This window comes from Mastacembelus armatus, chromosome 22 (genome assembly GCF_900324485.2).
Source record: "Mastacembelus armatus chromosome 22, fMasArm1.2, whole genome shotgun sequence".
NCBI lineage: Eukaryota > Metazoa > Chordata > Actinopteri > Synbranchiformes > Mastacembelidae > Mastacembelus > Mastacembelus armatus.
In genome coordinates, this window is record NC_046654.1 from 8893098 (window position 1) to 8905462 (window position 12365).

At 38.7% G+C, this 12365-nt stretch overlaps 3 protein-coding genes and 5 non-coding genes across 8 annotated transcripts; all 8 read right to left on the reverse strand.

The window, feature by feature from the left end:
* Nucleotides 1-264: 264 nt before the first annotated feature.
* rpl13a (ribosomal protein L13a) lies at nucleotides 265-3479 on the reverse strand. Its single transcript, XM_026310591.2, has 7 exons — nucleotides 3390-3479; nucleotides 2644-2716; nucleotides 2280-2345; nucleotides 1939-2040; nucleotides 1234-1319; nucleotides 936-995; nucleotides 265-522 (listed from the first exon to the last, which is right to left on the reverse strand). Exons 1-7 carry the CDS (start codon nucleotides 3477-3479, stop codon nucleotides 313-315), a joined length of 687 nt encoding a protein of 228 aa, XP_026166376.2. The 3' UTR covers nucleotides 265-312.
* Nucleotides 727-801, reverse strand: LOC113132706 (small nucleolar RNA SNORD50). Its single transcript, XR_003295931.1, has one exon. It is a non-coding gene; the product is annotated as a small nucleolar RNA SNORD50 (small nucleolar RNA).
* On the reverse strand, nucleotides 1072-1151 carry LOC113132701 (small nucleolar RNA SNORD34). Its single transcript, XR_003295925.1, has one exon. It is a non-coding gene; the product is annotated as a small nucleolar RNA SNORD34 (small nucleolar RNA).
* LOC113132712 (small nucleolar RNA SNORD50) lies at nucleotides 1423-1499 on the reverse strand. The gene has a single exon (XR_003295932.1). It is a non-coding gene; the product is annotated as a small nucleolar RNA SNORD50 (small nucleolar RNA).
* On the reverse strand, nucleotides 2132-2212 carry LOC113132693 (small nucleolar RNA Z195/SNORD33/SNORD32 family). The gene has a single exon (XR_003295923.1). It is a non-coding gene; the product is annotated as a small nucleolar RNA Z195/SNORD33/SNORD32 family (small nucleolar RNA).
* LOC113132698 (small nucleolar RNA Z195/SNORD33/SNORD32 family) lies at nucleotides 2423-2504 on the reverse strand. Its single transcript, XR_003295924.1, has one exon. It is a non-coding gene; the product is annotated as a small nucleolar RNA Z195/SNORD33/SNORD32 family (small nucleolar RNA).
* Nucleotides 3480-4322: 843 nt separating the features above from the next.
* On the reverse strand, nucleotides 4323-5654 carry atp5if1b (ATP synthase inhibitory factor subunit 1b). The gene is made up of 3 exons (XM_026303670.1): nucleotides 5501-5654; nucleotides 4837-4949; nucleotides 4323-4625 (listed from the first exon to the last, which is right to left on the reverse strand). Exons 1-3 carry the CDS (start codon nucleotides 5567-5569, stop codon nucleotides 4484-4486), a joined length of 324 nt encoding a protein of 107 aa, XP_026159455.1. The 5' UTR covers nucleotides 5570-5654; the 3' UTR covers nucleotides 4323-4483.
* Nucleotides 5655-6369: 715 nt separating this feature from the next.
* On the reverse strand, nucleotides 6370-11778 carry zmpste24 (zinc metallopeptidase, STE24 homolog). Its single transcript, XM_026309673.1, has 9 exons — nucleotides 11362-11778; nucleotides 9909-10055; nucleotides 9354-9557; nucleotides 9097-9249; nucleotides 8774-8915; nucleotides 8464-8639; nucleotides 8095-8199; nucleotides 7784-7927; nucleotides 6370-7655 (listed from the first exon to the last, which is right to left on the reverse strand). The coding sequence occupies exons 1-9, from the start codon at nucleotides 11467-11469 to the stop codon at nucleotides 7431-7433; spliced, it is 1404 nt and encodes a 467-aa protein (XP_026165458.1). The 5' UTR covers nucleotides 11470-11778; the 3' UTR covers nucleotides 6370-7430.
* Between the last annotated feature and the right edge of the window lie 587 nt (nucleotides 11779-12365).

Here is a 12365-nt window from a genome sequence, read left to right on the forward strand (position 1 = left end):
AAAAAAAACAAAAAACCCAGACCTTTGCTGTATTTTATATGGGCCCCTAGTCAATACGGTCAGACTGGAGTTATAGAATACCTACACTCATTTTGCACTTTATTGGGTACACCCATCTAAACCTTAAACAGTCTAATAGTATTCACTCTTAATGAAGCTGATAAATCTTCAGGCTTTTATAACAGCTTTATTACAGTCATTTCTACTGCACAATCATTATGTAATATGGAAATAATTTGTCAGACTAATGGAATAAGTTCAATACACGTTGTATAAACATTTATTTGTCTTTATTGGCCAGAGAAAATCAGCTCAGACAATAACTCCATATTGTTTCAGAACATCTGTGTATTTTGCAATCTTGCCCTCAACGTTCTTTTCTGCCTGCTTGGTCAGCTTGATCAGTGTCTTTTTCTTGGCATAGTGGAGCTTGGCCTTCTCCTTTCTCTTCTCTTCCAAGGTGGCTGTGATAGCCTGGTACTTCCAGCCAACCTCGTGTGCCAGACGTCCAAGGAGGGCAAACTGAGGGGAAAATAATGTCAGTGTGTTTCTTGCTGACGAGCTCAAGCAGAGAATGTTTATACAAATACCAGCTAAAATAAAATGAAGTGTACACATTTTCGTAGATCAAGAAAACTTTTTTTTGACATGTTCTTGATGTTGGATTAACACCATTCATGAGTTTATGTTTATAGCTTCAACATCTGCCACAACTTGTTCCAGCTTAACTCAGTAATCAGATCCGTAAAAGATTTTTCTCATCAACAGATCAGTTTTGGGACAAAGAGCTCATCACTGTCAAGTAAGAACTGTTGTGGCAAATGAATTGAAGTTTTCTAATTTGAGTTTAGTCATGTATTTTATAGTTTTATAGCCAAATAAAGTTGACCCTCTATCCCATTTAGTCTGGCCTCGATCATATGCTCAAGGCTCACCTTGCGAGTGGGCTTCAGACGCACAATCTTCAGAGCGGCTGGGACAACCATACGCTTCCGCTGTTGAACAAAAGTTAGATAAAGAAGTTGAAGTTAGATAAAGAAGAAAACAGAAGACCTAAACACTGCTAGGATAGCATGTCTCAGACACAATTTCTTTTCAAGAAGAAATTCAAACAAGGTTGGTAAGGTAATTAGAATAACATCACAGACAGCAGTGTTAAAGCCATATGTATCAGCCAACAAAATATAGATGTAATGTGGCCCAATGTTATTGTGTGAGATTGAGATTCATCACCTTGTCATAGGGTGGGGGGATACCATCAAACACCTTCAGCCTCTCCAGAGCAGCCTGACCTCTCTTGGTTTTGTGGGGCAGCATGCCTGATTAGAAGAGAGAATTCTTTTAATTTCAGTTTCTTTTCTAAGAGCCACTAGTGTAGCTTTACCAAGTTTTTTGTCCAAGCACAAATGTATGCCCCCACTCAACTCAGCAATCAGATCCGTAAAAGTATGTTTCATCAAAAGATGATCAGCTTCGGGATAAAGAGCTCATCATTGTCAAGCAAGGAACAACTTGTGCTGGGAACTCAAACATTATGCTACACAAAATGGTAAGAAAAATCTGCACATGATGTATTCAGATTAATTTCAATCCAAGACTGGATTATTGTTAGATTCTTTTGCACAATGGGACTAAAGTAGCATCTCAGTCCCATTTAGGCAAACCACTTATTACGTTAAGAAAAAAAAAATACTGCATGACTTCATCTACATCTGTCATGTTCTATGCAGTCAACATTTAAAGTCCTATTTTCCTCATCCTAATTTACTTTGACTGCCATGTAATGCATAAATGACAATTTCTTAATTACTTTAAACTGTACATCCATTTCACTCACATTGTTCAACTAATACTCAGTTTAAGAATCCATCGCCAGTACTGAAGTAAATTTATTCTCTGGTATGAGAGTTTCCATTCAATGTCATGCCACATTCTCACCTCTGACAGTCCTCCAGAAGATCCTGCTAGGAGCTCTGAAGTGGTAAGGTCCACGAGAAGGGTTGGTGTTCATCCTCTTACGCAGGAAAGCCAGGTACTTCACTGTGGAGCGTCACATGACACAGAAATACTTAAGCTCCAAAATACATCAATCAATCAAACTTCAGCAACCATTACTCAGGCATGTAATGCTGATGTCTCAGATGGTAGTGCATGTAAAGTATTCTCATTGTCATTGAAACTCGAATTATAGTGGTAAAACATCATTGACAGCAAGCATGTCCAAAACACACACACAAAAAAAAAATAAATGTGAACACACCATACATATCGGTACTTACGCTTGTTGCGGTAAAAGTTGCCTGAGATGTTGATGCCTTCACATCTCACCACCACTACTTTGTGTCCTAAAAATTGAAAGAACAAAAATTAAGACATCTTGTAATTCAGACAGCTAATAATCCAGACATGTTAATGTCTGCATCCTGTCTCAGATGGTAGTGCATGTGAGTTTTCTCATGGTCGTTAAACTCAAGCAAGGCAATTGGTAGATCATCACTGGCAGATTGAGGCAACACCAAAGCTTCACTCTCAATGTGGTGTTCAGTATTTAGATGTAGTGTTCGTGTACCCAGCAGACAACTTAAAGCAAAACCACATCAAGCAACACTCACATATTACACTGTAATTTTCAGTATAACTTACCCAGCAGAAGCTGTTTGGCCACAAGGGCAGCGAGCCGGCCGAGAAGATGGCCTCGGCCATCAAGCAGCAGAACCTGCAGGTTTCAGAGAAAAACTTTTAACGTCGACTCAAAATCAATTACATCTATCGCCTTTAACGTTACAGCTAATGTCAAACAACTCAGAGGATAGTTAATGTCCCAGTAATTGCAGCCTTGATCAGTCACATTTTGTAAATAACATCACTACATGATTATTAATGGTAAACAAGAACATCACTGTTCATTAAAAAAGCTTTACGAAAACTCTGCACTGCTGCCTGCGCTCACACTTTACTAACACATGGACACCGGGTCAGACATGACGTTAGCTTAGCATCAACGTCAGAGCATGATCACACTTTACCTGCAATTAAGACCTTTATACAGACAAGAAGTAAGCATTAATGTTACAGTCTGATGTAAACGAAGTAGTTGCATCCATTAAACTACAATTCTGCAAGTCCGTTAACCAGACCTGCACATAATTAGGCTCCACGTTAAAGCTAACAAGCTAAGAACATTGACTCGTTAGGGAAGCTGCCATGATGAAGGCATGTCCACTCAGCTAGTAAGGTTTTAAAATCCAGTCTTAAAAGATACACCACGCAGAACAGCTATTCTACCAAGTAATCTCATTGATATTGTCCTCATGTTAAATGTAAAAGACAGCATTTTACGCGAGCTAGAGAGAAGAAAACGTAGTTATGATTTTGGAGCAGCTGCCCACCTTATTGAACCGGTCCGCCATGATGTGCGAAAAGAAAGACACACGGGGCTGCTCGTGGTAAAACGCAGGGGCAGGAGGAAGTGACGACATCTGTATTTCTTTCTCGTTGGTACAGGCCATACCGCAGATGTAGACACATGTTCTATCGCCTCTTTTGGAGAAGATGGTATGTGTCACATTTATTTTATTTCTGATACATCGACTCTCTTTATTTTCTGTTGACATATAACACCTTTGTGAATTATTTTAAACTCTGGTGCATGCAGTTTACTTGGAGGCTGGGCCTTAGACCCTCATGTCTCATAATAAGGGCCTTAAAGGGCATCTTCATCTTCAATATACATTCATCCTATGTTATAAAAAATGCCTTGGGTCAAACGTCACATGGTGCATCTGATTAACCACAGACAAGATCAGTAGTGGAGTATTTTTGCCCAGGTGTCCTCATGTCAGTTATATTTTTTAATTGTGCATTTTCTTATAAATGATCCATGAGACTAACAAATAGCCTATTTAATGTTATTAGTTAATGGGCTTCCACTAAACCAGCAAAGGTGATGTTTTCAGAGTGCTTGTTGTGTCTAACCCACAGTACAACACCCAGATATTTAATGCACCCTAAGATAAAGCATTAAAAAGCAGCAAACACATTTCACAAGCTGAAATTTGGTAACTTAAACAACTGATTATCAAAATGATTGGCTTTTATATTGAAGCCTTAATTGTTACAGAACTAAAAGATTGAGCTATTCAGTCCATTTTACATTACAAATTTATTTATACAATGCACAAGACGTTTTCATATGAAGCAATTAAGGTTTCTCTACTTTATGTATGTCTGCAACATACAGCACACTAACTGAGAACAAAAAACAAGGTAAAGGTTGAAAAAAATATATACAACTTGTGTAAGAGCATGCCATGGAAACAATAATCATTTTATAAATGTTTTTAATAACTTTTTAGCATTTACAGAACAATAACCCACATGTTCATGACTGGCCCAGTGACACAGTGCATGCAGCAACTGGAGTAATTACAAATTACTGCCTGGGACGGCAAGAAAACTGGAATTTTTTTTATGAAGGTCCCACTCAGTCATCATGCTTCAGCTTCCTAATCTTCCCCTTGTGGCGGTCAATCTCTCTCTGCAGACGTTCAATCTCCTTTTTGTGGTGTTCAATTTCTTCCTGGTGGTGTTGTTTCAGTGCTGCCAGCTGCTCCTGCTCCTTACGCCTGATGCACAGATGGATAGGGAAGGCAGCAGGTGACAACAGTAAACGGCGAAAAGAAAGAGGGAGGGAACAGAGAACACAGACAAAGTAGAACAGTAACTAATGATCAGAATAAAGTAATTACTAAATGAAAGGTCTGGGTCTATAATCAGTAGGTAGCACAGACAACACTATGTCTACATTGAGTTTCTGTAAAATAAAGAAATACATACTTGAAGTACATCTCCTCCTCAGCTGCCTGCCTCTTCCCCATGGCTCCACCTGCCTCTCTGATGGATCCTCCACCTCCACCACCTTTTCCTGCGCCTTTGCCCAGTTCACCTAACTGAGGCAGGGCAGGAAAGCCCGTGGAGAAAATACAACAAATTAGAGCATTTCTAGGGATTTACTCTAAGAGGCAGGGGCTCTCCAAAGATGATTTCTTAGTTAGATTTTGTATCAAGGCTGGTCTAAGTGATATTATTATTATTATTGTACAAAAAGGAAAAGGGCTTTTCTTGTTCTCCGGGCAGTAATAAAGAGGTACTTGGAAAAGACTAGAAAACAATCCAGCCCAGACTACAGAGGACAAACAACACACAGTAGGACAAACTAATTCACAGGGCTGATTTACTTTCTGGTCGAAATGGTCTGACGGGCAACTGTTGGTGTTTTATCCAGACAGAAGACGTAATGTTATATAATTTTTAAAATCCATGCTAATTTCTTTTTGACATTTCCATTGTCATTCATGTCAACAAAACAGTTGTTTTTCAACCGTTATCTGACAGAAGGGCATCTAGGCAAAATTATTACGCAAGGCAAACAAAAGTAGGGCTGTAAATGGTTCAAAAAGCAGCGTTAGAATCAAAGCATTCGTTTACAGGAGAGATTTACCTGGTCGGATGACATTCTCAGCTGTGAGGTGACAAAACTCCTGATATTAGGCCTCAAAAACCTCGCCATGTTTGTGATTCAAATGAGAAAACAGCGCAGACTGTGACATTGCCCTTGTCCACAAAAATACACACTACTGGACAGCGCCACTGTCAGCGCCGACGGGGATGACCCCATGACGTCGTCTAACGGAAAATTAAATTGGCGTCCAATAACAGTTCATTGGCTGATACCATTTTACATTTCGCTACAAACTTCATTTAATACATGCAATATATATAACACAGGATGAAATATAATGTAAAGGAAAACACCGTGTCCCATTTCGTAATGGTATCGTCTCAAAATGGAGCGTGATGCCTCATGTTCTTTACGTAGACGTTGACCTGACGTTTAGAGTTGACGTTTTTGACCTTACGTTAAAATAGAAATATTTCAAACCTACAAATGTAATTACAAATAGAAACACATCACGTACTTAAACAAGTGCTATGAGTTACTAGTAAAAATTGTTATATTGCCTAATTTTTGATGGCATTAAATTAAAATTCATTGTATGTTACTGTAAATTGTCATATACTAAGTGAAATGAAGGATGTGTCAAATATGTGTCAAAATAAGTGCTTGGAAACAAATTCTTACTACTATTTAAATATAAAACAAGCATCCAGAATAACAGAAATGCTTTAAAGGATTTTATTCAGTGTGGCAAAGTCTACAGTTTTTGCTTTCACTGGCTTATGTGGCGAAAGGAACGTCGCAGACCGCCCTCCCCCAGGTCCCCCTATAAATACCTTTGCTTGCCAGGCAACTCTGGGCTCAGTCTGGCCCATAATTCATGAGAAGAAACTAAGGAACACCAGTTCAACTTAAAATTTCAAACCACATTCAATTTTTTTTTTTCACAATTCACTTCATACATTAATATTCTACTCATCAAAGTTACATATGTACAGGAATGGTTGGACCCTTGCTGGCAAGCAAGTGCTTTAGAAAAACTAAAACATGATCCCCCCCAGGGCATGTAAACAATAAAAATTCCGAATGTAAACCTAATTCAAATAAAAATTTCTGCACTGCCCTGTTCATGAAATGTCCAATATGTGAACAAAAACAGATCATTAGAGGCATGTTTTTTGCCTTGTAATAAAGCATCCACATAGTTCCTCTTGTAAAACTGAGAATTTAGGTTTATGACTAGTTTAACATGGATTATCTTGAGCTTGCCTGAATATTGCTAAAAAGCAACAGTTGCACTTGAAGGAAAAATCAGACTCTGGCCTGTGTATTTGCAAAAAGCATTATCATGAGGTCATCTGTCTGCCTACCTACCATGTCTGCACTCTCTTTTTTTTAAACCCACAATGAATAAAACTCCACACATTGTAGGATTTAGGTCTCAAACCTAAAAAATATTCTCACTCTCTCTTAACAGCTGGATGCTATGTCCTCATCATAACAGGAACATATGGTTCTGCAAGTAAAATTCCAGGTTTTATACGAGACTGTCTTTGTTCTTCAGAATTAAAAAAAGAACAAAGTTAACTTACAAATTCAAAAACAAAATTATGAGGCCAATATGCAAAATGTGACCTGTGCTCTGACAATAGCTTTTTTACAACACACATTTCCCAGATGTATTGCTCACATCAAGTGCATATTGGGTCTCTAAAGAAATAGCAGAGACTTCAGTCCAAGCTTACAACTTTTTAGGCTGCCTTGCACTGATGTGTTTTGGTTCTGTTTACGGCAAAGTTTTAAAGGGAACAAAAATGAAATTATAGCAAGTGGAACAAAAGACTAAAACAAGATAAAACAATATGTTGGGGGAAAATCAGTAGAAAAAGACCAGGGTGCATCAAAGGGCCAGGAGTGGTCTGCGGAGGCCCTTTGGAGGAGGCAGCAGCTGCCGCTCCTCCTTCCAGCCCCGTCAGTCCTGCTTGATGTTGCCCAGCGCTCTGAGGCGCTCCAGGAGGGGAGGGTGTGAATAGTGCCACATAGAGAACAACCAGTCAGCCACAGGGAAGCCCAGGTTGTCCTTATTAAGCTTGATGAGTGCAGAGTAGAGCTCGGAGGCTTTGCCCATACTGCGGGCAAAGGCATCTGCCTGGAACTCAAACCTGCGACTCAGGACTGTCAGACAGAAAGACAGGAGCTGCAATGACAAATTATAAAAATATTAGTTCGTGGGGATGTTCATGTGCAAATAATGAAACAGTGAATTAACAGAATAAGACAAAATACCAAAAACTAACAAACAACATTCAACAATCCCATAGTCACCTCATTATATGGGGAGAAGATGAACTGGAAGATAATCATCAAGCCTATTAATGTGGGTTGGCTGTCATCGAAGCCAAAAGCTACAAACAGCTCCTTACGTCCAATCAGAACAGCAAACAGGGAGAAGCACAGGAAGGAGTTCATCTAAAAAAAAGAACAGTCAGCAGATGTTTGTATATCAACATAACATCTGAATTTCAGCATTTGATCATATGTAATCAGGACAACTTGAATGTTTTTTGGTGCAGAAATTTAAAAAAAAAAAAAAAAAAAAAAAATCAGCCAGACAGTCAAGAAAACAACTTAATCACCTGGCTGATGACGATATTCTTGACAGTATGGCCAAGCTTCCAGTGGCCGAGCTCATGACCCAGGACTGCAAGGATCTCTGGGTTGTTGCATCCTTGCTTCTTGTTCTGTACAAATATTTCACAGAACAATACTGTTGCATTACACACGACGACGACACAAAAACAATCAGGTCACAGTGGTCACAGAAGTCAGGAGGCAGAAAAAAGCTGTAGCATGTACATGGATTAGGATGCTATATTGCAAAACCAGCAAATACAGTCAAAGCAATCCTTTAATTCCTTGAACCCAAAGTATTTCTTGTGGCCACACACTATAAAACCATTTCAAGAAACCCCTGCAATAAAAACTTTACATTAATGTAATATAACCTTTGGCTTGGCTTTTGGCTCAGTAGGTGTGTCATCATTTTCTGGCTGCTCGGCTTGTAGATCTCCAGTCTTATTGATAGGTGAGTAGTCCTCCAGCAGAGTGTCAAAAAGCACAATGCGCTTGTTCTTGAAGAACCCATAGAAGTATGCATTGCTGTGCGAAGATCGCTTGGAACCTAGGAACATGTTAAACTTTCAGGACAAACAGGGATACACCTAATCTGTAGAAATGCTCAACATATCTTAAAACTCACAATAAACAGGCATGTAAATCCATACATAGGCATGCTGGGTTTAGTTTTTAATTTACCTTCAACAATATAAACCTTAGTGAGCGGGAAGCTTATACTCTTGGCCATGGCCTCAATGTCTGTCTTTAGCTCTCCTTCTGGCAATGGAGTGAACTTGTCAAACAGGGGAGCAATGTAATCAGCATAGATGGTTACAAGTACCTGAGACACAGAAGAAGAGGAGATGCCTTATGGTGAACTAATAGTACCAAACAATCAGCCACAAATTATTACGTTTTAGTTACCATTTCATTACCAGACAAAGTACATATGCCCTTATCCTATAAAAATGCATTTTATAAGTTCACGTATTAACAGCTGGCAAGGTAAACACAGCACTAACCAGAGAAACAGCCAGGGTAAAGAGCCAGGCATAGATGAAAAAATAGTCTCCACCAATCTTGATGATGTACAAGAGCAGTGATGTCACTGGCAGCAGGATACATTGGGTCACAACAAACTTCTTTACAGCATCCTTAAGGAAAAACCCCAACGTCTAAAAGGAAGACCAGACATTAACATAAACAGTATTAAATTATACAAAGAGAGGAAACGATAAACTGCCACTTTCAGGGTAGGATTGTGTTCAGTCAGCATTACCTGCTGATTAAAGCCGTGCTTCTCCTCAATGACAAATGTGTTGTACAAACTCCAGGGAAGTCCAGTTAAGGCACTGAACAGGGTGGCAAGTGTCAGAAAAATGAGGGACTGTGTGATCTCATACTCTGAACCGAATCCAAAGCGGGCTGTCACAGTTCCAGCAACAGCCCACAAAAATGGAATTCCACCCAGGAGCAGGATCAACTAAAACATAATGAAAAATCTATGAATAACATTTTCAATATTCAGTACAAACACTGAGAATGACATTAACTTTGAGAAAATATTCAAAGTAAAATGATTTCTCTATGACACTGTGACACGTCAAATTAAGACACTAACATAGGTTAAACTCTGGCCCCTTGACACTGTGGTCAACCCATTTATATCATCAAAGCTTGATCTGAAAGGGCTGTAAGCAAAATGGTATTTTTTTATTTATTGTTAACTTTGAGAAGAAACACAATACATTCTTTGTACCAGCTATATCTAACTTATACATTGTAGATGTTGGTTGGGACCACCAAACTTTGTCAATGATCTGTGTATGCTTACCGTCCCTTCAGTCTCAGAATAGAGTCCAGACCAAAAGCTGAAGTTGCTTTTATCCAGCTGATAAAGACGTGACTTCTCAAAAGTTTCAGAATCCATGATGTTTCCTAGTTCTTGTGGCACATGTGTTGTTGACCTGTATATCCTCCTCTGTGAAGCAACAAGAGATCAGTCCCAATTAATCAGTTCATTACTAACCATTAAGGCACTTAAATGGGGAACCAGCTCAAACTTCATATTTCAGATCTGTTAGATTCTTTCATTCAAACTTTGCCCAAAATCACACAAAATGAGGAAGAATTTGCAACATGACTAAACAAAATGAAGAAACAAAATCTATACTATCAAGCACCTACTTCACCTATTTAATCTGTTCAGCTTTTCCAAGATCTACCTCTTTGTTTGCAGGACACACCCTTCACGTAACATCTCATTTTTTCACAGCTATGCACTTTCACGCTACATATCACACAACCCTGTGTGAACAATATTACAATTTGACATATGTATAAGGAGACTGTTGTCCATTTCCTGTCAGTATGTAAAAGCTATTTATTTAATTATGTAGCTATAACTGTACCTGACTGTATATCTACATTGCATCTAAGTGTAGTCCACTTTTTTTGTTTTTCTTGGTTGAAGCTTTTGATGGAGCCTTCATTATGTTCTGCCTCAATTCCTGTTTCTAAAGAAAACCCAACATAGCACAAACCTTCACAGACACTATTGCACAGTAACTTCACATCCAGTAAGAAAGAGGAAGTCAGCCATGTAAATGAGAACATAAAGGGCTGTATACTTTGCAAAATTTATTATAAAATGTCACTTGCAGGTACACTTAACACACACACACACACACACACACAGTCATGTCTCACCATAGTTGTGAGGACACTCAAGACATAATGCATGCCCTAGACCCCATTTGAATTGTGAGGACTGGCCAAAATGTCCCCATAAGGCCAAAATGTCCTCACAAGAATGGTATCATTGTAAAATGTGTCCACACAACCATAGAAAGACGTGTACACACAGACACACACTCAACAGTAGTTTAACGTTGTATAAAGGTCAAACATAATAAAACATGCTTTAAAAACTTTTTTCCAAAGGATTTCACACAATTTAAAAGCTGCTAAAAATACGTATCTTATACAAAAATCTTGCACATGTACAAAATCTATATTCTTGTAAGTCCACGTTAATGTGCTGCATGCAGATTTTTGACATTGTCTTGAGCAATAATCTCTTCATGGTTAAATGCTTTCATACCAGATGTTATACAACCACTGGGTTTCTATCTGCCTGCATGATACAACTGGACAAGACCCATCCACTACACAGAAATCGCACATTTTAGGACAGCTAACGTCAGCGTGCTGTCTGACGTTAACGACAGTTTGCATTTAACGTTACTAAGCACAAACTTTGTGACAATCAATACTGATCAGCTTACCTGTCTGTAAGATAGGTATGCTTCCCATAGATACACTGTCCACGAAAATCCCAAAACAGCATAAAATATCTGCTTTTCAACCGGGAGGTCAAACATAGTTTCAACCATCTTTGCTCTGTTTTTTGGTCTATGTTGATGGAGCTGGGCTGACTAGCTCGGGAGGCTAACACACGCTAACGTTAGCCTGTTAGCTTCAGGCTAGCAGCTACTTAGCTCCGCTCTACACACAAACAAACAGACAACACTTTAAAGTTGAATTAAGGCAAAAGGGGTCACCAATTTAAATGGACAGATACGGACTAAAAATGTTAACACGGAAATCTTGGCATCCAGTTTCCATTCCTAAGTCAAGGCTTTTTTTCAGCTAATATCCTTCCATTCATGTGAGATGCGAGCCTGTCGGTGAAGTGTGGCAGCGAATTCTGCCCCCACTGAAACACCTATAACTGTAGTTCCGCAGCTGAGGACTTCACAAACTTTTTAAATGTAAAAAAAAAAACTCCAGTATATATAGTATATATACACACATATATATATATATATATATATATATATATATATATATATACACACACACACATTATATACACTTACATTTAAATATACACACACACTAATGTACATAGTATACCTAGAGCAACACACCCTATTTATGCAAAATACCTGAGAAAGACGTCGATTACTGACACGTCTTCCAGTGTATGGCCCAGCCCTAGTGTAATGAAAACGGTTTCTAATTTACATACATATATCTAAAGACTGTATTATGATCACAGGTTAAACATAGTGGACAGCAAAGTTTCTCACCTAATCTAGACGCTGGACCCACTTAACCCCACTGTTTACCCCCATTCTGTTGGCTGCACAGTACTACAGTATTGAAGAGCTTAGTTTTATTTGGAGTAATTGGACTTAATTTTTTATAAATTGATTGATTTGATTTCATATAACACAGTGCACCAGAATGCCTTAATGTTTGCCAGCACATAAAATTAGTCCTTTGT